The sequence below is a fragment of the Aedes aegypti genome, chromosome 2 (genome assembly GCF_002204515.2).
Source record: "Aedes aegypti strain LVP_AGWG chromosome 2, AaegL5.0 Primary Assembly, whole genome shotgun sequence".
NCBI lineage: Eukaryota > Metazoa > Arthropoda > Insecta > Diptera > Culicidae > Aedes > Aedes aegypti.
In genome coordinates, this window is record NC_035108.1 from 444,318,560 (window position 1) to 444,342,005 (window position 23,446).

At 38.3% G+C, this 23,446-nt stretch overlaps 1 protein-coding gene across 1 annotated transcript; it reads right to left on the reverse strand.

The window, feature by feature from the left end:
- Positions 1-5,330: 5,330 nt before the first annotated feature.
- On the reverse strand, positions 5,331-21,485 carry LOC5565832 (pre-mRNA-processing factor 40 homolog A). The gene is made up of 3 exons (XM_001650152.2): positions 19,327-21,485; positions 6,180-6,431; positions 5,331-5,736 (listed from the first exon to the last, which is right to left on the reverse strand). Exons 1-3 carry the CDS (start codon positions 21,349-21,351, stop codon positions 5,533-5,535), a joined length of 2,481 nt encoding a protein of 826 aa, XP_001650202.1. The 5' UTR covers positions 21,352-21,485; the 3' UTR covers positions 5,331-5,532.
- Positions 21,486-23,446: the final 1,961 nt, after the last annotated feature.

The following is a 23,446-nucleotide window of genomic DNA, read 5'->3' on the forward strand; positions in this document are numbered from 1 at the left end:
TTGGAATTTTGTGTATTTTTTCGTAGCTCGGAAATCAAAATGATTTTATTTTTGGCTTAAACCTTGACTCATAGCACGCATATAAGAGAAGTTTTTTATGACTTTTGAAACTTTTATGTGTTTTTGAAAATTGTTTGAAAAATGGTATTCTTATATAACCTACAAATGCATGGGGTTCATTTAGCGTGTAATATGAAAATCGTACCTTTTATATTTTTCTACTATCAACCTATCACAGAAGAACCACTTGGTGGTATTAAAATAATTTCAAACTTGTTTTTTTTTCGTTATTTACACGGAAAATAAAAATATTTCCAGAAAAATATTTAAAATTTAATATTTTTAAAAGTACCTATAAACTTGAATTTTTTTTATTGCCAAAAATCAATAACTAGAAGAGGCTTCAAGAAAAAATTAGAAAGGATAGGGATGTTCAAAAATAAAATTATAAAAATCAAAAACCGAAATTCATAGATTTTTTTTATTTTATTTTATTGATGTACAAGGGGGTCAGGGGCCAAGTCTCCAGTATGAGTTCGAAAACTCATACCGTCCATAATACACCGGGGGATTTGGAGTTCGGGAAGTAGGCAACGCAACATCTTTGACCAGAAGGTTCTTTAAGTTTTGCTTTTACTCTAGACTTCCCCTACACGTAAGAATGATGCAAGGTCGAAAGAACATGGAATCAGTCATACATATAGCGGTAGTGAAGTGTTTTGCCTAAGGATTTGGTAAAGGAGGGATTATGTGTGGTGTTTTGTAAAAAGCTCTGTGGAACAAATTTGTTATTAGTAAATAATTAGTTAATCTTATTTACCTCAATTAGCAGTAATGATTAAATAAAAATTATACTCATTATTTTCTAAGCTATTACGCTGCAATGATATCCTTCCTCTCCGATGACTTGTTCCTCTTTCTGTCGGCCAATACGCTGCCATGTCTTTCATCTCCGATGATTTTTTCTCGTTGTAATGGCGGGTTAGATATGAAAACAAGGATAAGGAGAGAAGAAATGTTAGTTATTGTTACATGCTTTATTGCTGTATTGGCCTACAACGAAATCATACAAAATTCGCTTTTTGGATTCCCACGATAACAATCCCCATGCAGCTTTCGAGAAACTCCATGGCAATGATCACTGTACGCCATGTGCGGCATTCAGGACATCTCAACAAAATTGGCAATAAACAACAAAAAAATAATCCAAAAGAGCGAAATCCTTAATATTTCAATGTAGGACAATTTAGCTTTACTGCATGTAAGAAGTTCTTGGTGATATTCTCACAACGGCCATTCAGAATGGTTCGACGGATGTAGATAAAAGATCATTATGATAAAATTAACGACGACATGTTAGTAAGCTTAGAACGATTATTGTATTTACAACTGTTAATTTAGATAGTTAAGCTAAGGGTCGATTATTGTACATATATAACTTATTATAAAAGCAGAAGTAAAACGCGCACGCGAAGTAATGACCTTCCATCCCATCTTCAAGTGCTCCCCACAAGCACAACACTTTATTCTGGCACTTTAGAACGTCCATGTTGTAACTTGCTCACACAAGAAATCTGCCTCGACCGAGTTGGCAGAACGCGCCCATACCCCTTTCTGAACCAAAGGACAGGGAAAACCAAAATTCATAGATTTGCGAATAAAAATAAATCATTGCCCAAAACATGTTTAGAACGATTTTAGATAACTAAAAATGATATTTAGATCGAAAATAAAAATTTAGGTACCGTCAAACGGGGCTTCTTTTGACAATATTTCCACATTCTTCAGCTTTGAGGATTTGTAACTCTTAGAATTATGGATAGATATTGATGATTCTTACATATATTTAAGTTGTATATGTACGTAACAAATGTGCAAAATATGAGGCAAATCCAACAAGAAATAACAAAAATGCTGGAATAGCGAAAAAAGTGTGTCCTTCAAGACAAAAAGGGGCTACTTTGGACATTTTCAGAATTTTCCACAATTTGATAATAGAATGATTTTTCCTCATGAATTTCAAACTAATTAAATTAATTATCATCCATTGTGATGTAATGGAACGTTTTTTCATTGAAAAACATAATTTGGAAAATTGCAAAGATCGAAACAATTACACATATATAACAATTAATTTCAGTGAAACATGCTATTGGGACTTTCCAGTTTTCAGTATGAAACTTAAACTTTCAACTTCCCTTTAAATGGAACTATCAGTTACGAATGCTCGATTTTTGAATTGACATAAACGAACAATGTATCTACTAGGTACTGCGATGATTAATGAGTAATGTACAAAAACTGTCTTTTCTATTCTTCTTCATATAACATGAACGGTATGTAGAGGGATGACATGAATACCTGTAACTAAAAGCAATTTTCATTAAAAACGCAATCTATGAAGTAAAGTTGTGCAAGATCGTGAAGAAGTAAAAAAATGCTTTTGTAATATGCTTGTAGTTTCTTATAAGCGGTTTCTTCACCACCGCTTAGGCCTTAAACCTGGTTTAATCGTATGGGTAAACGTGGTTTACAGCTTAAGCGAAGGTGAAGAAATCGGCCCTTAGCAGTTTAGAGCTGGCTTAAGAGTTGTTTATTTTAGAAATTAATGGATGCAATTGTTTTGTACTGCAAATTCGTATAATATATGACGGAAAATATGTTTTAGAGATTATGTTATGAACTTTACATTGGTACGTATTGAAATATGTGTGTTTTATGTCTATTCACTTTTCCAAATATTTATTTTATTTTTTCATGTTGTAAAATATACAACATAGAATATTATAACTAAATGAAAGTCGTAAAAATATGGACTTTGATCAATTATTTTAATAAAACCAACCATTTTTAGCAAAACAATTTCACATTTTTTTTATGAAACATGACAATTTGATAGTTGTGTGATGCTCCCAATAACTTTCCACCAGTCTTCAAAAAATCTCACTCCAAGAGCTGCTGAGATTCAAAACCATCAGACCGAGATTCGTTTCGAGCGCATTTTTTTGTTCAAATCCCGGCATGCATTGAATCACGCCACGTGTATGAGAGGATTTAATCCCAGGATTCAATCCTTGATCGATTGTTTGTCGGTAAGATGAATCGAGTTAGCATCGATATTTTCTTTAGCTTCGATAGAAATTTTCTGACACTTGGAAAGATTCTAAAAGTTTTCAATGGTTCCAGTGAGCGGGCAGTCTGTAGATACATTGTGGTAGCATTTTGACCTGTATGTAATGAATTCTCAACTAGAACGGACTATCAGAATGCTTCCTCTAAAACTGACAATGATTGAGATGCAATCAGGAATTTTGTAATGGACTCTCGAGAAAGCATGTCTAGATTTAGCAAAAATAGTGCTGTGACGGCCAAATCTTTGACTCAATTTACTTCAACATGAGTGTACAAGACTGACAGACGTGCCAACAAACTTGTAGAACACTGCAGAGGTTGGACACAATTTTCAGACATCTCACACGACAGAAACATTGCCTTCCTTAACGCTTCACGTTCAGCAGTTTTCGTTTGTTCTAATCCCCTATGAAATGTTCATGTTCGAGATGAGGAGCATTTTATTTTTATCCGAATGATTGATTATGAGCTCAATGACAGGGATCAGGGATTGAATCCTGAGAAAATTGAGAGAATCTCTCACGAATCGCTCTCTGTAACTATCATAACATGCTGCACATTATGAGAGACTGTTTATCGTCTACTGCTACAACTATGATCAGATTGGGGGGATAGTAGTGTATGATAAAACCTCTCTAAACATGCTCCAAGCCTGGGGGACACTATTGGTATTGGAAGCTCGTGGATTGTTTATCGTGCCAGTAAAGAAAAATACCTGTCCCCAACGGAAAACAAGCGAGAAAAATGGATTTTATCATCGCTCTCTCTTTGGGGCTCTCGCTCACTGCTTCCATTTATCAGACTTGTTACACCTTGCGATACAATGACGATCATGGACCGCAACAGATGGGATGTTTTTCTTTGCTTGCTTTGATCGTGCTTCATACTCAAATGAGAGCGAATTCTGCAATGCCTGACAGGGATTCAATCCCGGGATTGAATCCTAGCACAAATCACGCACGCTGAGATCGAAAAATAAGGATTCAAAACGATCCCGCTAATAAAGATGGTTTCAAAGCATGCTTGTTTAAATCTGAGAGTAGAAGGATGCTCTTAGAAGACTGCTTTCCACGACTTGGGAAAAAATCAAACAATGTTTGCATAGCCAATGTTTTATAGCTTGTGAATATGTATTCGCACTTTTTTGAAATGTATTCTTGTTTATCCTGTTATTGTTGATATTTTTTTCAAAAATAATTTATGTCTAGTGGTAGAGCATACATTGGTTAATAAAAGTGCTGAAGACAAAAAATTGCTCAGATTAATATTTATGCTGCAAATAAATTCAAAAGATGAGTGTCCAAAGTAGCCCCGTCCGACGGTATTAGAGGGTTAAGGAAATCTGCAAGAAACTTATTCAGGAATTTCCTAAGTGTTGTGTCTTCTTACTTCTGACGGCATTTTTCATTTTACTTCATGATTTTGGAACTTTTCCTTTATTAAACCTGTACCTGTCAGAATTTCAGTTTTATATATACCAAATGCTAATGGCTTAGATCAGACTGATGAACAGGTAAAAAGTGAGCTTAAGAGTCGTCCCTATTTAAAAGGAATTCCAAAGAACTCATACAAGGATCTCTGAAGAAAATTTTGGACTATTGAGAACATCTTGATGTATTTTCTAGAAGCTAGAAAACATTAAAACTGGCAAGAGGAATTCTTGCATGACTTCCTGAAAATCTTGTTTCAAAAAATCTGGAATAAACCCTAGCAAAATATCTTTGAAAAACTCCTGTAGGAATCGGAAGATATGAGTAACTTCAGGAAAAAATGGTGGAAAACTGTAATTTGTGGAAAAATCTCTGATCCAGGATTTCCTGGAATAGCATTTTTTAGAGTAATCACTGTGGAAATTCCTGGTTAGGTATTTCGAATCAGAATTCACTGCAAGGAGAAGGATTTTAGATACCATTCTGGCTGAAAAAGAGACCTTAGAGGACTTCTGTTGACTTGCATAGAAATAGTGATCAATTATGTGAACAGAGACCTGCTATCAGCTCTGTGGCTACCTCGATAGTATCTTGAGCCGCAGTTGCACTGATTTTGTGTTTTACAACTCGATAACTCCCAAACTAGGTGGTCCATTCAATATCGAGTTATAAATAGTTGACTGTTTATTGCGTGCACTTTGCAGGCAAACAATTAATCTTAGATTAGGACATTGTCGGAATGTTTTAGCAAAATACGATACGCCTTTGTGACCTTACCTATACATATCCTTATAATCGCGCAACCCCGTTTCTATAGGCTAGGACCATAGAGATACAATTACTTCTTACTTGATTCTGTAGCAGCGATCTGCTCCACAATTACTCAATTAAAATGTCGATACAATCGTCCTTACTTTCGCCCACTTCTGCCAACTCCGGCCCGGAACAATCCGACCGGATCCCACGAGGATCACTCGTCTATTTGTTCGTTCAACTGCGCCAACAGGGCAGCTCGTTGGGACTCCAGTTCAGATTCTGACAGGGCGGCGTCGTCGGCAATCTTGGGCGATGCAGAGCCACCCCCATTGCGGCCGCCAGATCCATTCTCCGGTGACCGATGCCGGCTGCTCGACCGAGAACGACGTTTTTCCTTCTTCTTTTTGTCTTTCTTTTTCTGGAGAATGAAGAATAAAACGTGAGATCTGCGAAACTGCTAGCTAGATGAACAAGGTGGCCACTCAGAATCGAAAAACAAATTCCCGAGTTTTTCCAGGTTTTCCCGATGATTTTTTCTACACTCCAAACATTTAAGCAAAAAAAAAAACACCCTTAAATAATAAAAATCGATTAGGATGGAAATCGTGATATGGTAATAATATGAATATTAGTAAAAAATCGATTCAATTTCAGTGAAGAACAACTAGCCTTGAGAGTTGAAATTCACCTCTCAAAGGAAGCAAGACAATTCGAAATAAGTCTTGTCATATCTTAACTGCTATGTAAATTCCCGATGACCCACAAGTATTCTCGAGGTTTTCCCGGTGATATCAAATTTCCGAGGTTTTCTCGGGTTTCCCGAAATTCTCCCTGAGTGGCCACCCTGATAATTCAACTTACCTTCTTCCGTTCGACCTCCGGCGAAGGAGACCGAGAAGGAGACACGCCACCGTTCTTGGGTTCCACAAGGGCACCCTCATCGTAGGAAGGCGAGCGCGAGTGGCGGCGGTGCTTTTTCTTCTTCTTACGCTTCCGGTCGCGTTCGCTCTGCGGATCACTCTCGGATTCTGAGGATTTGGTGCGAGACCGTGATCTAGATTTGCGCTTCTTCTTCGAGGGTTTCTCGTACTCCGGTTCCGAGGCGGCCGATTCCTGCAAACAAAATGTATGTTTTCAAATGTATGTGAAATGTACAAATCTGGTAGCAAAAGATAATGAATAAAAAAGTAAATAAAAGAGTATCTTCAAAATATGAAGTTTAGAACAAGTTTTACTGTATACAGTCGAAGCTCGTTATAACGACAAAATCTCTCTATAGCGACATTTTTCGGTCCCATGAAAAATATTTCAATGTTATATCTATTCTCTATAACGACTTTTCTCTATTGCGACGGTCCCTTGCGATGTCGTTATAACGCGCTTGGACTGTACATTTTCAAAATTCCAAGAATTTCATCAGAAACTAATTCATGCATTTTCCCAAAGTTTCTTTCGGGCATTACTCCGAACATGGCTTCAGGAATTTATTTAATGATTGTTTAACGGCCTTCTAAATTGAAAACCTCCTTGAATTCAGTTAAAGATACCTTTGAGAAATCAACCTGGCGCGCTATGTCTGAACCAGACGATTATAAAAATCGAATGTACATCGGATTTTTTCTCGCTAGAGATCAGTATTTGGTCTATATTTTCATAATCGGAAGGTTTTAAAATATTCTATCGGTTAAATTTTTTCCATACATTTTGTATGGGCTGAAATGTGTCGAACACGTGATTTACATGTGATTTTATATAAAAAATGGCTAAAAAGTGGAAAAATCAAAATTTCACCGATGGAATATTTTAAAACTTTCCAATTATGAAAATATAACCCAAATACTAAACTCTAGCGAGGAAAAAATCCGATGTACATTCGATTTTTATAATCGTCTGGTTCAGACATAGCGTGCCTGGTTTTTAATTTAACTTAAAAAACTAAAAGAGTTTCCACCATTATTTGATTCTTTCACAAACTTCTCAGGAAAATCTTATGTCTTCCAGGAGTCCAAGAAGTGATTTTTCCAACGATATTGCTAGGATTTTGTCTAATATTTTCGTTTAGGAAATGTTTATTAATTCAACTAGTAATTATTCCAGCGATGCTTCCATTGATTTCCTAAGATTTCCTCCGGATTTGTCTTTCAGTATTTTGAAACCAGCAAAATTACATCTGGAAATGCTCCAAAAAATCTTTGAGAAATTTCTCGAGAATCTCTCAAAAAATGTCTCAAGGGAATTTTCAAGGATTTGTTGGAATCCTATAGTAATCTCTGATAAAACTTCTCCAGAAATTTCCGATGAACTCTTGAAAAGATCTGTGGAAAAACTCGAATCCGTGAATAATATCCTTTTTTTTTAAAGACACAATTCCATGATAAATTTCTATAGGAATGATCAAAATAAATGCTGTAGTGTTGGCTGATGTGAAACCCTTAATGAAATTTATAAGAATCCATGGAGATTTGACTTGTAAAAATTGCGCGAGAAATGTTTAAAGGAACTGCAAGAAAAAAATGTTGATATGATGGAGAAATTTCGAGAAAAAATATTGATGAACTTAATGAGGAATCTCTAGTTGTACTAATTGATGAATTTTCCGTAATGCTCGTAAAACATTTCCTGGAACAACTCCTTGGAGTAGCTTTGGAGTAATTCCTGATACAAAGCCCTACCGATTACCGCGAAGAAATCCATATGAAAATGACTGAAAGAAGAAAAATCGGCATATGAACTCCTTGAGCGATTCTTGAAAAAATCCTTGAACGAATTTCTTCAAAAACTATAGAATGAACTTTGAAGAAGACCTGTAGAAATCCTTAGGAGATCTGCTAGAGTAACTACTGGAGAAATCGTTGAAAAGATGAATAAGATGCAATGCTAGAATCGCTACTTATAACAAAACTAGTGGTGAACTCGCCAAACACGAAAAGCCCCTTAAATAAAAGATAAACTAAATACCTACTTATAGGGTTGCAATTATGAATTCTATTAAATATTTCTTCAATGCCTTTCTCCATACAAAATACCATTGTTTAACTTCTTTTGTTGATCAACGGTAAACATGCGCAAAGCAGGCCAATTTTCCGAGTAATATCTGTGGAAGTAACTGTTTACCATTGTCGATAGATTTCTTGTAGCAAATTCTGCATAAATTTCTTTAAAAAAATCTGCTACATGGATGAATTTATGGACGAAATCTCAGAAGAGATTGTGGGAAAGGAAGGTCAGATTATTATCTATTAATGGATAGCCCCTTAAATGCAAGAAGGACGGGCACCAGGTCTCTTTTTAGAGAATTTGTCTCTATTTCAATTCAAATCTCTAAAAAATCTTCTTCAGAGAATTCTTATAGAATACTTTTAGGAACTATAATTTTACTTCTTGAAATTCCTCAAAAGTCTGTGCAGAAATGTCTAAAGTGATTCGTCAAGCAAAGCTTAGATGTTTTTTTTCTATAATGTTCTACAGCACTCCAACGCTACTTCTTTTTGAAATTTCATCAGGGAATTATGAAATAAGTTTCCCAGGTATTTTCGCACGCTTTCCTCCAGTTGTTTTTCCAGTTATTATATGTACTCATATAGAAGGTCTTCCAAACCAACCTACAAAGGTTTATTCCCGGTTTTTTTTAGAGAATTTAAAGAACCCTCAACGGTTTTTTTTTAGCAAACCCAACCCTGATTTTTTCTGTTATTCTTTCATCCATTATTCCAGGAATTGCTTGAAAAAATCGTCAGGGTTATTCAAGGAAATCTATTGGGAACTCTTTCAGGAAGTCCTCAATTAATAAGATCAGAGATTCCATATGTAGGTACTACACACATTTCTCTAAGAATTTTCCCATCGTTTGATGCAGGAATAACGCCTGCATTTCTTCCAAACATTGCTCGAGTAGGTAATTTATCTAATTGAATCGGCATCGCATGAAGGTATTCATGAAGAAATTTCTGCCTCAAACGAAAACTTTGTAGAAATTTCTAAGGAATATGTGGAACCGTCTCTGTAAGTAATTTTTGCCGTTTTTGTCTCAAGCACCAAAATACCGCTATTTACTAATTTAAGGGTTGCTGAGTCCATTGCCGTTTTCAGAAATATCATGGCACGTCTAGTTTTCGAGATATTGACTGTTGAAAATGCAAAATTTGACTGTTTCCGACAACTTGCATGCAAGTTTGACTGCTTGTACGGTAATTTATTTGCTTATTTTGTCACAGAATTCAAACTTCATGTATAAAACAATCATTATCAACAAAGTTTATAATATTTTCGATGGTAAAATGTTATTTTTTGGTTGTTAAGAAAGGTATTGTATTTTTCCATATAAGAGATACGAAGAATTTTATATGAAGACTACAAGCATGTTGAAAAAATCGATTTAAACTAAATTTTATCGTGAAATTTCAACTAAATTATATCTAAATTGAAAGTTCAAGTCCTATTTAGCATGTTTGATATAATCTATCACAAGTCTATCACAAACAAGTTTGATAAATCATACTTCAAATTTCATGAAAACATAAAAAAATCAGTGTTTTATGCAACTTGGGCGACCTGTAGCTAGAAATTATGACGTGCTGGAACATTTCTGAGAACGGCATCAGACCCAAAATCTACTAGAGACACATAATTTTATCCTTGAGACACGCAAAAATGTCTTTTTTGGTACGCTGTGTAATCAATAGATCAATTCCTTGAGGACTTAGAATTTCCTTGAGAAATATCTGAAAGAATCTATAAAGGATTTGCTGAAGATATTCCTGATGAATTCTTTGGAATAATTCCTGGAATAATCGGTGAATTTCACCGTAATCTCAACAGCTGAACAGTTCGGTGAAATAAAACACCGTAATTTCATCCGAAATTGACGGATTCCGGTGAATTTTTACCGAATACTGTAAAAATTTATCGTATTTATTTATTTATTCATTTTACCGAACTGTTCAGCTGTTGAGATTTCACAGGAATCTGTAAAATAATTTAAGTGTGTTGAGCGAAAGTTTTGGAGGAATTTCCGGAATTTCTAAAGAAGTCCGTAAAAATCACTCTACACGGAAAAAATAAAAAACCCATATTGGAGTATTTTTAAACTTACTTTTTGATTATTTTTTCTCTCCCTATTTCATTCGCTCCTCCTACTGTTGTCAGACAACAAAAAGCAAAACAATCCAAAAACCGATCTTAGTGCGTAAATTCAAATTTGAGTTGGTTGGGCTTATTCTACGAGTGGCGTGAGGTAAGCAGTGTTGATAGACTCACACTCAAATATCAATCAATACGCTCTCCCGTGAGAGCGAACTCATTAGAGATCTGCTTCGCAAATCTCACGCTCGAGATTTTGATGCAAAATCACTCAATCAACTCAAACCGTTAAAAATGATTCAGTCGCAAAACCCGTCAAAAACTCGTGAAACCCGAATGTTGTTGTTTACGTTAGAAAGGATTCTACCAGACTAACAAGAAATTATTGTCGTGTGTGAGTAAACTGTGGAAATACGAGACAATGAGTCAAAAAGGTGAATCAACTCATCTATGATTTTTTCACTGCTGAGTTGCGTGATTGACAATCTTCCACCTGAAAATTGAAAATTGGATTAACGCACGAAACCCCCGAATTGAGTGAGATGAACTCACTTTTGAGTACTTATTTTTTCTGTGTATGAACTCCTGAAAAACTCTTCGGAAGAATATCGGAATGAAACTTTGGACAAATAATAGAATTGATTTCTGATTCCAGGAGAAAATCGTTTGAAAATGCGTACAGTAATACAAATAGTAATTCTTGGCATAATGCAACGATGAATTTCTAAAAACATTAGAGAAATCAGAGCTGGTAGTGGTCGGTCAGTAAAATAATAGTTACTTTAGCAGGGGCGACTCGTAACCTCACTTTCTATCTGTTCTACGATACACCCCAACCTCTTTTTACGACCGTTATCGGGGGGTCGTAAAAAAAAATCGGTCGTAAAAAAATTAGGGTTATAATTATGTTTTTGAAAAATGCAACGTCTAGATGGGGAAATACTGATTTGAGATATTCGGCAAAGTTGAAGCATGGGTTGAGAACTTTCCAAAATGGCCATTCAAGTTTTCATATTTTGGTAATAGATGGCAACACTGCTCGATTGTTATCAAAAGAGCCAATTTTATGGGGGTGTGATATGCAAATACCAAAAAATTTTAAAGATAACGATACCGAAAGTTCACCAAAGTTGAAGGAAGTGTTGCGTGCCATACAGTCGGTCGAATCACAAATGTTCATGTGGCTGGCAACACTGTTTAAGAAGAATAAAGTAAAGATCAAAATCATCAAACTTGCGCGAAACAGAAAATATAATGCTTAGCAACATAGCAATACTCTTCAACTGTAATCCAGTTTTTCATGAAGGGTTCAAATTTTTTTTTCGTAGCTGGCAACACTGCTTAAGTGAAATTGCCTCACCAGGCAGTACAAGTGTGCATGCAACTATTGTTTTGCGGATATCTCGAGATCCTGACCACTTAGAGAGATGGCGTCTTCGGCAAAGTTGTTCAGTAGCTCAAGCACTATCATTATAAAAGCTATGAGATTCAAAATTCCGCCACTAGGCGGCACTAGTGAGCATAGAACTTTTGTTTTGCGGGTAGCCCAGGATCCTGACCACTTAGAGAGATGGCGTCTTCGGCAAAGTTGTTCAGTAGCTCAAGCGCTATCATTATTCTAGCCAAGAGATTCGAAATTTTGCCATTAGGCGGCGCTAGTCAGGGCTGGCACCAACTCGCACAATGCGCGCAAAGAGCGGAATTTAACCACTGCACAAAGAGGAGACAGACGCGCGCAAAGTGTAACAACACGAACACAATGAGGGCACGCAGTCGGAAAGAGAGTGTAAGCGATTACGCAAAGAGTGATGCTGGCGGAGTGTTTTGGCAAAACATGCTCAAAGTGTACACAATTTGGCTCTTTTTGCCTTATCCTAACATGGGTATTTTTAAAACGAGAACAACGAATAGATGACGGATATCGATGTCCGAAGTTGTTTTGGAATCCAAGATGGCGACTTCCGGTTTCCGAAAATTCCTTCAAACCCATGCAATATGGGTATTTTTGGAACGGGCCGACGAGTAGATGACGGAAATCGATGTCCGACTCTATTTTGGAATTCAAGATGGCGACTTCCGGTTTGTGAAAAGCCCTTCAAACCCATGCAATATGGGTATTTTTGGAACGGGGCCGACGAGCAGGGATGCCAGTCAATTTTTCAAATATCTGGAAGATTTTGAAAATTTGTCTGGAAAAGTCTGGATCGCTTATCTCTTAAATGGAGAACCTAACAAAATATTTACAAAACCTTACAAATTCGTTTCAAATTTTATCTGGATCTTCCAGATTTTTGTAAAATGGGGCCTCAAAAATCTGGAATATGCCAGACAAATCTGGAAGGTTGGAAACGCTGCCGACGAGTAGATGACGGAAATCGATGTCCAGTGTCGTTTTGGAATCCAAGATGGCGACTTCCGGTTAGCGAAAATTCCTTCAAACCCATGCAATATGGATATTTTTGGAACGGGGCCGTCGGGTAGATAACGGAAATCTATGTCCGGAAATCTACTTCCGGTTTGTGAAAAGGCCTTCAAACCGGATTTCGCCATCATGGATTTCAAAATGGTGTCAGACATCAATTTCCGTCATCTACTCGTTGGTCCCGTTCCAAAAATACCCATATTGTATAGGTTTGAAGTGATTTTCGCTAACCGGAAGACGCCATCTTGGAATCCAAAATGACATCGGACATCAATTTCCGTTACCTACTCGTCGGTCCCATTCCAAAAATACCCATATTGCATGGGTTTGAAGGAATTTTCGCAAACCGGAAGTCGCCATCTTGGATTAAAAAACGACACCAGACATCGATTTCCGTCATCTACTCATCGGCCCCGTTCCAACAATTCTCCCATATATTCCAATAGAAGCATTCAGTAGGTACTCAATGAGCCACACAAAGAGTTTGTGTTCACCATTTTCCATCCACACTTTGTGTCGAAGGATGCATTGCAGCGAGAGCAGAAACACAAAGAGGCCTCAAAGAGGGAAGAACCAGTGAGAAAGTGTAGCTGTCGCACTGCACTCAAATTCATGATCAACACAAAGTGCACGCTCTTTGTGTTTTTCTGTTTGCACTGAGGAGATGCCAGCCCTGGCGCTAGTGAGCATGAAACTTTTGTTTTGCGGTTATCTTAGGATCCTGGCCACTTAGAAAGATGTCGCTTTCGGCAAAGTTGTTCAGTAGCTCAAGGACTATCATTATTCTAGACAACAAAAGTTTCATGCTCACTAGCGCCGCCTGGTGGCAAAATTTTGAATCTAATAGCTTTTATAATGATAGTCCTTGAGCTGATGAACAACTTTGCCCAAGACGCCACCTCTTTGAATAGTCATAATCCTGAGCTATCCGCAAAACAAAAATTCTATGCTCACTAGCGAGGCCTGGTGCCGGAATTTTGAATCTCATAGCTTTTATAATGATAGAGCTTAAGCTACCGAAAAACTTTGCGTTTAAAATGAAAGTTCATGAGCTATTGAACAACTTTGTCCAAGACGCCATCTCTCTGAGTGGTCAGGATCCTGAGATATCCGCAAAACAAAAGTTCAATGCTCACTAGCGCCGCCTAGTGGCGGAATTTCGAATCTCATAGCTATTATAATGATAGTGCTTGAGCTACTGAACAACTTTGCCGAAGGCGTCATGTTTCTAAGTGGCCAGGATCCTGAGATATCCGCAAATCAAAAGTTTTATGCTCACTACAGGGTGGCCAGTGAAAAATCAGTTTCAAATTCCCGGTTTTCTCCCGATTTTTTTCCGGTATTTCAAAAATATTCCCGGTTTAATGATATGATAAGAAACATTCTTACGATTTTTTTTACCATTTCAAACGACTTTTAATTTTTTAATAATTTTTTTGGTCATAAACCAAAGCATTTCTATTAGGGGTATACGGAAATCAGATTTTTTGCTGCGCATTCTTATTTGTTGGGCTTATACTGATTCTGCTAAATTCCAGTTTGATCTATGAAGCAATATTTTACGACGGTAAGTAATCGTTGAATTTGTTATGGAAAATTTCAGTGTTAAAAAAATTTGACCCTTGTTTATACGATGGGATCGAGCCAATCTTTGAATGAATCTTAGTTTAAATTTTGAACGGTCACAGATTTTATAGACATAAAAATGAATTTATCAATTGTTCAACATTTCGTTCCATGGTCATCAGCATAGAATTTTTTGTTATATTTTATCCCCACAACATTTTCTCAGGCCAATTGTTTCTGCTAAAAAATAATTCTAATCATAATTCTGAAATGAATTAGAATTTTATACTATTTTTCGATATATTAGCATGTGTGATAATTACTCATACTCACAGATGTGTTGGTCCAGCAGAGCTCGGTTTTGTGTAACATGTTTTAAAAGAGTCCGTTCTTGCAAATTATTATTATGTCTACATGTCCAACAATCGAATTCACTTTAACAGGAATCAACGAGGCATGGGCTGTATTTATCAGCTCAAGAATAGCTTGAGTTCTGTTCAACCATCTAAGGTTCATCAAATCTTACAATTGGTCCAAAAAGGAAGGAGGCTGCGAGCTTCGAAATTTCTCAAAATTGCTTTGCTTCGCGCTTCAACATTCAGCTTTTATGGCTAAAATGTGTCATAGCTGTGAAGAAAACCTCAAACATTTCTCCAAATGCACTTTGGTTTTTATGTTTGACTTGGTTGATCAAATAAAAGATTTTCCAAGTTCGAAGAATCAATGAAATTCACGAGAATCCAGACATTTAATGCTATTAACGCTTCCTGAATCGTTGTGATCAAGATGTTCTCTTTTTTGGGGAGAGCTTTGAAGATCTCGGAAATATTATCTTCCTGTTTATAAGAAAAGATTCTCAAAAAAGTCGTTAAAATATATCCTAACATAACTGGCGGCCCGCGTCATAATTTGAATGTAGGTATTGGATTGGCCCGCCTAGTCAGTTAGGCTGAGGAACACTGATTTACTAGATTAGAGCAAGTGGTAACATACAAGGATATGTTCTTGACTTTATTGACTAACTTGGGATGCGAATTCAGAAGCTTTTGTAAAAGTCCACTAAAATATAGATCGTGCTGGTTAAAACGTTACTTGGTATGCAAAATTTTCCCGGTGCTAATTGAAATTCCCGTATATTTCCCGGTATTCTCCCGGTGATTCGAAATTCCCGACTTTTTCCCGGTTTTCCCGATTTCCCGGTGCGCTGGTCACCCTGTCACTAGCGCCGTCTGGTGGTAAAATTTTGAATCTCATAGATTTTATAATGATAGTGCTTTAGCTACTGAACAAATTTGCCGAAGGCGCCATCTTTCTAAATGGTCAGGATCCTGAGCTATCCGCAAAACAAAAGTTTTATGCTCACTAGCGCCGCCTGGTGGCAAAATTTTCAATCTCATGACTTTTATAATGATAGCCCTTGAGCTACTGAACAACTTTGTCGAAGGCGACATCTTCCTAAGTGGCCAGGATCCTGAGCTATCCGCAAAACAAAATTTCTATGCTCACTAACGCCACCTAGTGGCAGAATTCCGCAATTCAATGACCACCATATGTTAGCCCTTGAACTACTGAACAATTTTGCTGAACATCATGATCCTCTATTTTGAATACTTTTTAAGATAATGATCATTTATAAAAACGGTCGTTAATCTGAATTTCGGTCGTAAAAAAGTGGTCGGAAAAAGAACCGTCGGTAAAAAAACGGTCGTAAAAAGAGGTTGGAGTGTACTAAAAAATGATATTTTGTCAGATTTACAATCAAATGCAACAATTAAATGATTAAACTCAACTATTTTAACAATTTTCTACTCAATAGATGCGCATTTATTGTGAATATTCATGGATTTCTAAACGTAGAACAGGTAGATTTGAGGTTAGGGAATCGCCACTGGACTTTAGTAACCAAAACAGGGACGTTTCGATACCATCGGAACATCGATATTTTGCTTTCGATGTTCGATATTTTGGTATAGATATTTCCTATTCAATATATTGGTGATATCGATATTTCCATCCGATATATCGTAAATTTATATATGAACAACAATTATTGTAGGGTTTCACCATTAGCACTAACATAAGCTTAAAGAATTCGTACTTGTATGAAGGTTGCGTCCATCTCGACAAATATTTGAGACAAATCTGCCTCTTATACGAAATTGACGGATCCTTCAGCAATCGGGAATTGTATTGGCCAAGGATGAAAAAAATCGTCTCTAGCGATCAAAAACACAGTATTGGAATAATCTAAGGGGGCTATTACTCTCGCAGCAGCACGATTTTAACACTTCATTACGCGTGCGTAGTGCGGATATATGAAGCATTCGATGCACTGTTTGTCGTGGGACAAAGAGTTTATCGGATGTTGTTACAAGTAGCGATCAACTTGAATCATGCCGCATTCGTGTTATTATTTGTCGCTCAACCAATGACCGAAAGGTTTAGGAATCACAAACAACATATATAGATATAGGTAGATCACTAAGTAAAAGTGGAAAAATCCTCAGCATGATAAAACAGGATAAAACATTTATTCGCGAACAGTTAATCGCTAGCACACGTGCAACACGGTGCATTATTCGTGGAGCGTAGTGTGTTGTAATAACTTGACGACAAAAAAATAATCGTTGTTGCTATGATCGCAGGATAAAGAACAACGCAAGGCATCATGGATTTTGTCATGATCACTAGATTTCCATCCTTGGTCTTGGCCATGTCCTTGCGAAAGCCAAGGGTTACGAAAAGAATAATTGACCGGATACCTATTTACACCCAGCAGAAAACCCGCCTGATTGTTACGCAAAACCTGCGTACATAAAAATTGTTTAACGATCTGACATTCTCAGTCAAGCTGGTCGAGAGTTGCAGACCTCTACATGCTATTATAAGTGAAAAACATTTGTAGGATTTTCCAAATGTGATTTATTTTTTGTTTCAATATAAGAAATAATTAGATTTTGAAAAAAAAAAAACAAAGCAGTTTCCGTTAAAATTGTACTAGAATGTATGTTAACAGAATGTAGATGTCAGTCAAACACTAATAATCTTGAGTATTCTTGATTACGAATCTTAGGAAACTAAACGGCAGGTCACTGATATATAAATTTTGCTCCATTGAAATATATCATATGAAATTCCGATATTCCGATATATCGATATTTTGAATCAATATATCGGTGGTATCGATACTTTGATTCGATAATCGTATCGAATCAAATATCGATACTTCGCAATATCGGAACGTCCCTAAACCAAAATGCTCAAAAAGGTGACCAAATAGTGACTTTAAATTATAAACTTTTTAAGATATGCCCAGAATCGAAATATATTGCTTATAAATGATATTAAATTGGATCCTTATTTTTGTACGGGTCGAATAAGTGCTAGTAATCGGATATAATTTTTAGAGAAGTAGATCTCATGCGGTAGAAAACTTTTGGAAATACCAAATTCATAAATCTCCGAAAAAAGATCTTCCGGCAATATTTGTTTATGTGTTTATAATAAACTTTCTTGCAAGAATTCATTGAAAATTTCTCAGATGTCGTATTATAACAACATAAAACATATTCTTGAGAAAATTACTTTAAATGTTTCTAGACAAATTCCTGTACCAGTTTAAGTGGAATCAGTTTTGGTAGAATACTTAAAAATTCGTTGATGAATTTTAGTGATTCCAGCGGCATCCGTCAGAAGCCAACATTGAAAAACTAAACAAGGTATCCTACGAGTTGTTCCTGGTTAAATTTCTATCTGCGCATTTCTAACGAAATTACTAAACAAATGTCACCTAGCTTTAAACATGGATGACCACTTCGTAGTTGCACAGTTGCACTACGTGATTGACCAGAGCGATCGAAGTTGCACGGAGATTGAATGGGGCTTGAAATTAGCTAACCATTCTCAAACTGCACAAAACGAGAGTTCAAAGATTAAATGTCAACAACGGCGCTGGCCACGCCTAACGCCGTCATTCAGGAAGGGAAGGAATGTTAGTTAGTCAACCGTTGTTACTAGATACCGTATATCCCTCTGCATCTCCACAGTTATCATGGGAAGGATATTGTGTTAGTGGGATAAGATGCTGCGATCCATGATGTAATCCACTACTAACTCTAAACAAATGTCACCAAGCTTTCAGACAATATATTTGGAGCACTTTCGAATTTCTTTGATAACTCTGGAAGGAATTGAAAAAAAAAGCCGCAGACTTATCTTATGCAAAAAATGTGGTAAGATTTCTAAAAAAATGGATCGGAGATTCCTTCTGACTTTCTGTCGAAGATTGCTTCTGTTGAGTGCTGCAGTAATGTCAGTTATAAACACTTAAAATATCTGCTAGAAATTCATTCAGATAAATCTTTCAAAAATACGTCCTAGGATTCAGCTAAACTTAGTTCAAATTTTAAATTTTACCATAAATTTTCACATGTTCGAACAGTCCGCCAAAAAAAACATTAGGGGAATTTTCATCTAAATTACCAAGACAGTTCTTCTTTAGGGCGAGGTCATTAGGGCGAAAAGACTTCTATTGAGGCGAATTAAATCGATCGGAAATATAATATAAAATTGAAATTATATTTGCTAAGCTCGATTTGACTGTGAATGCATTAGTTTTCATATTCGCCCTTATTGTTGCTCTGGATTGAATTGTATTTTATAAAATATTACTGGATTGTTCCTTAGTGTTTCTGTTTGGTCTCTTTTTCAGGCATGAGGTCGCTAAAGTTCCTATTTTTAAGACACTCAGTTGCTATCAGCTCTGAATGCAAGCAGGAATATGGTGATTTAGAAACCATTTTGTTAAAAAAAGACCCTTTTGATACCTTCCATTGAAAATACGTTTTTTATAAACTTGCAGGAAAATAGGGATCAACTCTCAAAAAAGAGACCTGCTACCAGTACTGAAAGAATAAAAAAGTAAATGTACAAAATTCTTACCGATTTCGACGACGAGCGGGACTTCTTCTTGTGCTTGCGGTTCTTCTTGGACTTTTTCGATCGCGAATGGTGATGACTGCAAGAGTCTTCCGCCTCCTTGATGAATTCCTCCCAGAGCCGTTCCACTTTGTCTTCCTTCTCGTACGCATCGTACACTTCGAGGTCGATGACCAGCTTCTGTGCCGTTTCCCAGCTGTCAACCGCAGAGAGGCCGGATTCGATCCAAATTCCCTTGAGCTCGTTTTCCATCTTCCGGATGCGACGAGTTTCCTCTTTCAGTCGCTCCTTCTCGGCGGCTTCCGCTTTCTCTAGTAGGGAATTGTAGGTGAGCTTAACGTTGCCTGCGTCCAGAGTGGCCGAGCGCTTGTCTTCGCACACTACCGTGGCAAAATCTTCGAAGGTCGTTATCGATTGGACGATAAACTCTTTTTCCTTAAGGATCTCTTTGATTATCTTTTTCTCATCGTGGAAGCGGGCCTTCAGATTTTCCACATAGAATTTGAACAGATCCAGTGGAGTGGAACCGATTTGGCCAAGCATGGCGGAAAACCGCAAATCGGCTGAAATAATTGGATAGAGTTCCACCCAGAGGGACATCGATGTCAGTTTACCTTCCTCATGCAAGGTATCGAGCAGGGCCAGGAATTGATCCCTGTTTTTGCGCTGCTGCCGCTTGAGACGCTTCTTCTCGCGTTCCTTCTCTTCGTCTTCTTCGCGTTCCAAGGTGCGAATGTGTTCTTCGAATACTATGAGGGCGTCTTCCTTGTCCATTCCGAGCAGATTGACGTCATTTTTAAAGGAGGCGTTTTCCAGGAGCATCACCTGTGCTTCGGACCACGTTGTTTGATAGGTGACCGAAGTCATTGCTTCCAGCAGTTCCCCAAGGACACGCATGTTTCGTTTCTTCAGAACACGTGCCTCCTCCTTCTCCCGTTTCGACAGATTAAAAATGCAATCTTCGTATATATCTCGGCGATCCTGTTCCGGAACGGTCTTCCACACATCCAGGCTGGCAAACAGCTCATCGCAACGGTAGTACTTCAAAGTGGAGTTCATTTTGTCCGAAGACATCAGGAACTTCTCCAGCTCTTCCTTGGATCTTTTCACCTTTAGACGTTGCTCCTCCTTCTCGTCTTTTTGCTTCTGCGTCTTGTAGGCGTTGAATGCTTGCTTCTTTTCCTGCAGCTTCTTGAACACGTTGAACTTGGGATCTTTCTGGACAATCTTAACACATTGTTCCCAATTTGCACTGGATGGGATGTTCTTCTCTTTGAGAAATTCCTTGAATGCTTCAATCGCTTCCTTCTTGTCCTTAAACTCGATTACCGGTTCTTCCTCAATCGGTTGCTTCTTCTCTTCTGCGTCCTCTTTCTTAGGTTCGGGATCTTCCGGAACTTCAATCGCGGCCAAAGTTGCAGCCATCGCTTGATCCAATGCTGACGATGAATTTTCCGCCGATCCGGGCGTAACTCCGGCCAACGATGCCATAGAAGTAACCGAATCGCTAGCCGCCAACGCCGGAGACATAACCGGCATCACCACCGGAGGAATCATCATCGGAATTCCACCTGCCACGGCAACCGTCTTCAAAGCAGCTGCCTTCGCCGCATCAGCTGCCGCTTTCTCTGCGTCCACTTTCTCTTTCAGCTCCAGGTACTCCGGCGGTGCCACCCATTGCGATTCCTTCGTATTAATGTTGTGGTAGTAGACCTTCCCCTGGTCCGATCGATATTCCTTCCACGGGCACTGCGACAGAAGCTTCTCGGCTGGAGATTTCAACTCGTCTGGTTTCTCCCACAAGCTCTGCTTGGTCACACTGTTGTAATAGTAAATGCGGCCATCCGGGGCCTTGTGCTCGGTCCACTCACTCATCATACCACCGGCCACTAGCGGAATCATCGGAATGGGCCCAGCTCCATCTCCAGCAGCGGCAGCAGCAGCAGGAGCACCAAATCCGGGAGGGGGTACACTGAATGGCACCAGCGCCGGGAAGTGTTGCATTCCGGCAACCGGCGGAACCGACATCACGGACTGGTAAGTGCCACTTTTGGCCACAATTTTCCCGAATAATTGAAGCGAAAATCACACTAAACCGCGTCGATTTTACTTTTCACTCTTTTCCACCAAACGACAGCAGTGATGCGGCGATTTGACGTTTGTGACGTTTCGGTTTTACGGTTGAATTTTCAGAGCTGGGCGATATCCAGGTAGGAGACGCAAACGCTAACGCTACAGAGGTACTAGATTGAAACAAAAATTCACCGAGACGAAAATCTCGAAAATCTACCTATGGACCAATGCACGCGTTCACTCATTGACGTTTGAGCGGTGCCGTGTTATTTACGTGACCATGGAAACTAGTGAATTCGGCACCGCTCAAACGTCAAATTAGTGAACTCGTGCATCGGTCCATGGACCAATGCACGGGTTCACTTATTTGACGTTTGAGCGGTGCCGAATTCACTGGTTGCTATGGTCACATAAATAACACGGCACCGCTAAAATGTCAAATAGTGAACTCGTGCATCGATCCATGGACCAATGCACGAGTTCACTAATTTGACGTTTGAGCGGTGTCGAATTCACTCGTTACCATGGTCACATAAATAACACGGCACCGCTCAAACGTCAAATAGTGAACTCGTGCATCGGTCCATACACTGTAGGGTAGAAGCACCGGTTTTGGCCATACGCCAGTTGTATTGATTGATTGATTTGACTTTATTAACGAGATTTTTAGCCCTGGGCTAGTTCATCTCGGGACCAACGGCTTTACTTCCCTTCCGAAGGAAGTCGTCACTATAACTTTTTACGTCATAAGTGACTATGTCGGGGATGGGATTCGATCCCAGGTCCTCGGCGTGAGAGGCGAGTGTTCTAACCACTACACCAGGTCCGTCCCCTCGCCAGTTGTAGCCATAGTGGATTATACACCGTTTTACATAGCCAGTCAGCATGAAACCTTTTGTGTTCAGTAGTTCACATTAACATGATAGAGCTACATCCAATTACTCGTCTAAATGGATTCAAAACATAAGAAAAACAATTCTCGCGTAACTTTTCAAAACGGCCTATCTAACAATTCACACATTTCGAGTAACTCGAGCTTGAAGGTTGTGAAAATATATTTTGAAACTGTATCAAAATGAAACAATTTTTCCCCACTGTGTTGCTTGTAGAGGGAAGCAGTGTAATAGAGTTCAACGTATGAAATGAAATTTTGTCAATTTATTTGGAAATTACACTAAAATCTATAAAAACATCAGATAGGACGTTTTGACCAAAAATATGTACATAGGATAAATCACATAGGTCGTTCTGTTTCAACAATTGTTACATTGGACATTCATTTCTGTCATTTTGTTTCAGTTATAGTAACATCGGATATTTTGATTTGAGCACACAACAATCATGTTTTATTTCATTTTGTATCCACGTGCGTTGAACTGCTTCAACATTCAAGTTGAACTGCTCATTTTGTTGCGGTGTGATAATCGCAGGCACCAGCTGTGCTTTTTGAAGAAGAGACGAATGACCTTCGGGTTAAAGTCTCTCACGAACAACAACAATTTGATTCATTCAATGCCACGCCGTCACTTTCCCCCCCGTCTATGTGTCCTATGTAACAACAGAAGGAGGGGAAACGTTGAGCTGTATTTGGGACTTTTTGCTTTCTCACTGTTTCTCTCTCAATATTCCCTCCGTTTCAATGCTGGTTTCGCCCACACTTGTTCGTGTGTGAGTTACCCACTGCACGACGGGTGGTGACGACTGTGTTGCATTCGGCATCAGCCGTCGGCGCAAACAAGAAAGAGCGGTGGGAAATGATGACGATGACGGCGCCGTCGATTGTGTTGTAGGAAACCAATGCCAAACAAATACATACAGCTTCTCCGCTCTTCGGTGAATGATTGCTCTGCAAATATATGTGCGCAAGTCGCGCATGCACGTTGCTCGTGTTGCTGCCGTGAAGCATATGTATATGCTTCATCGACCATGGATCTGAATCGGATTGATACAATAAGATCATGATGCTGAATATCATTTCCCTATATGCACTCAATTCGCTGATAATCGACATTTTGTTGCGGTGTGCTAATCGGAGACACCAGCTGTGCTT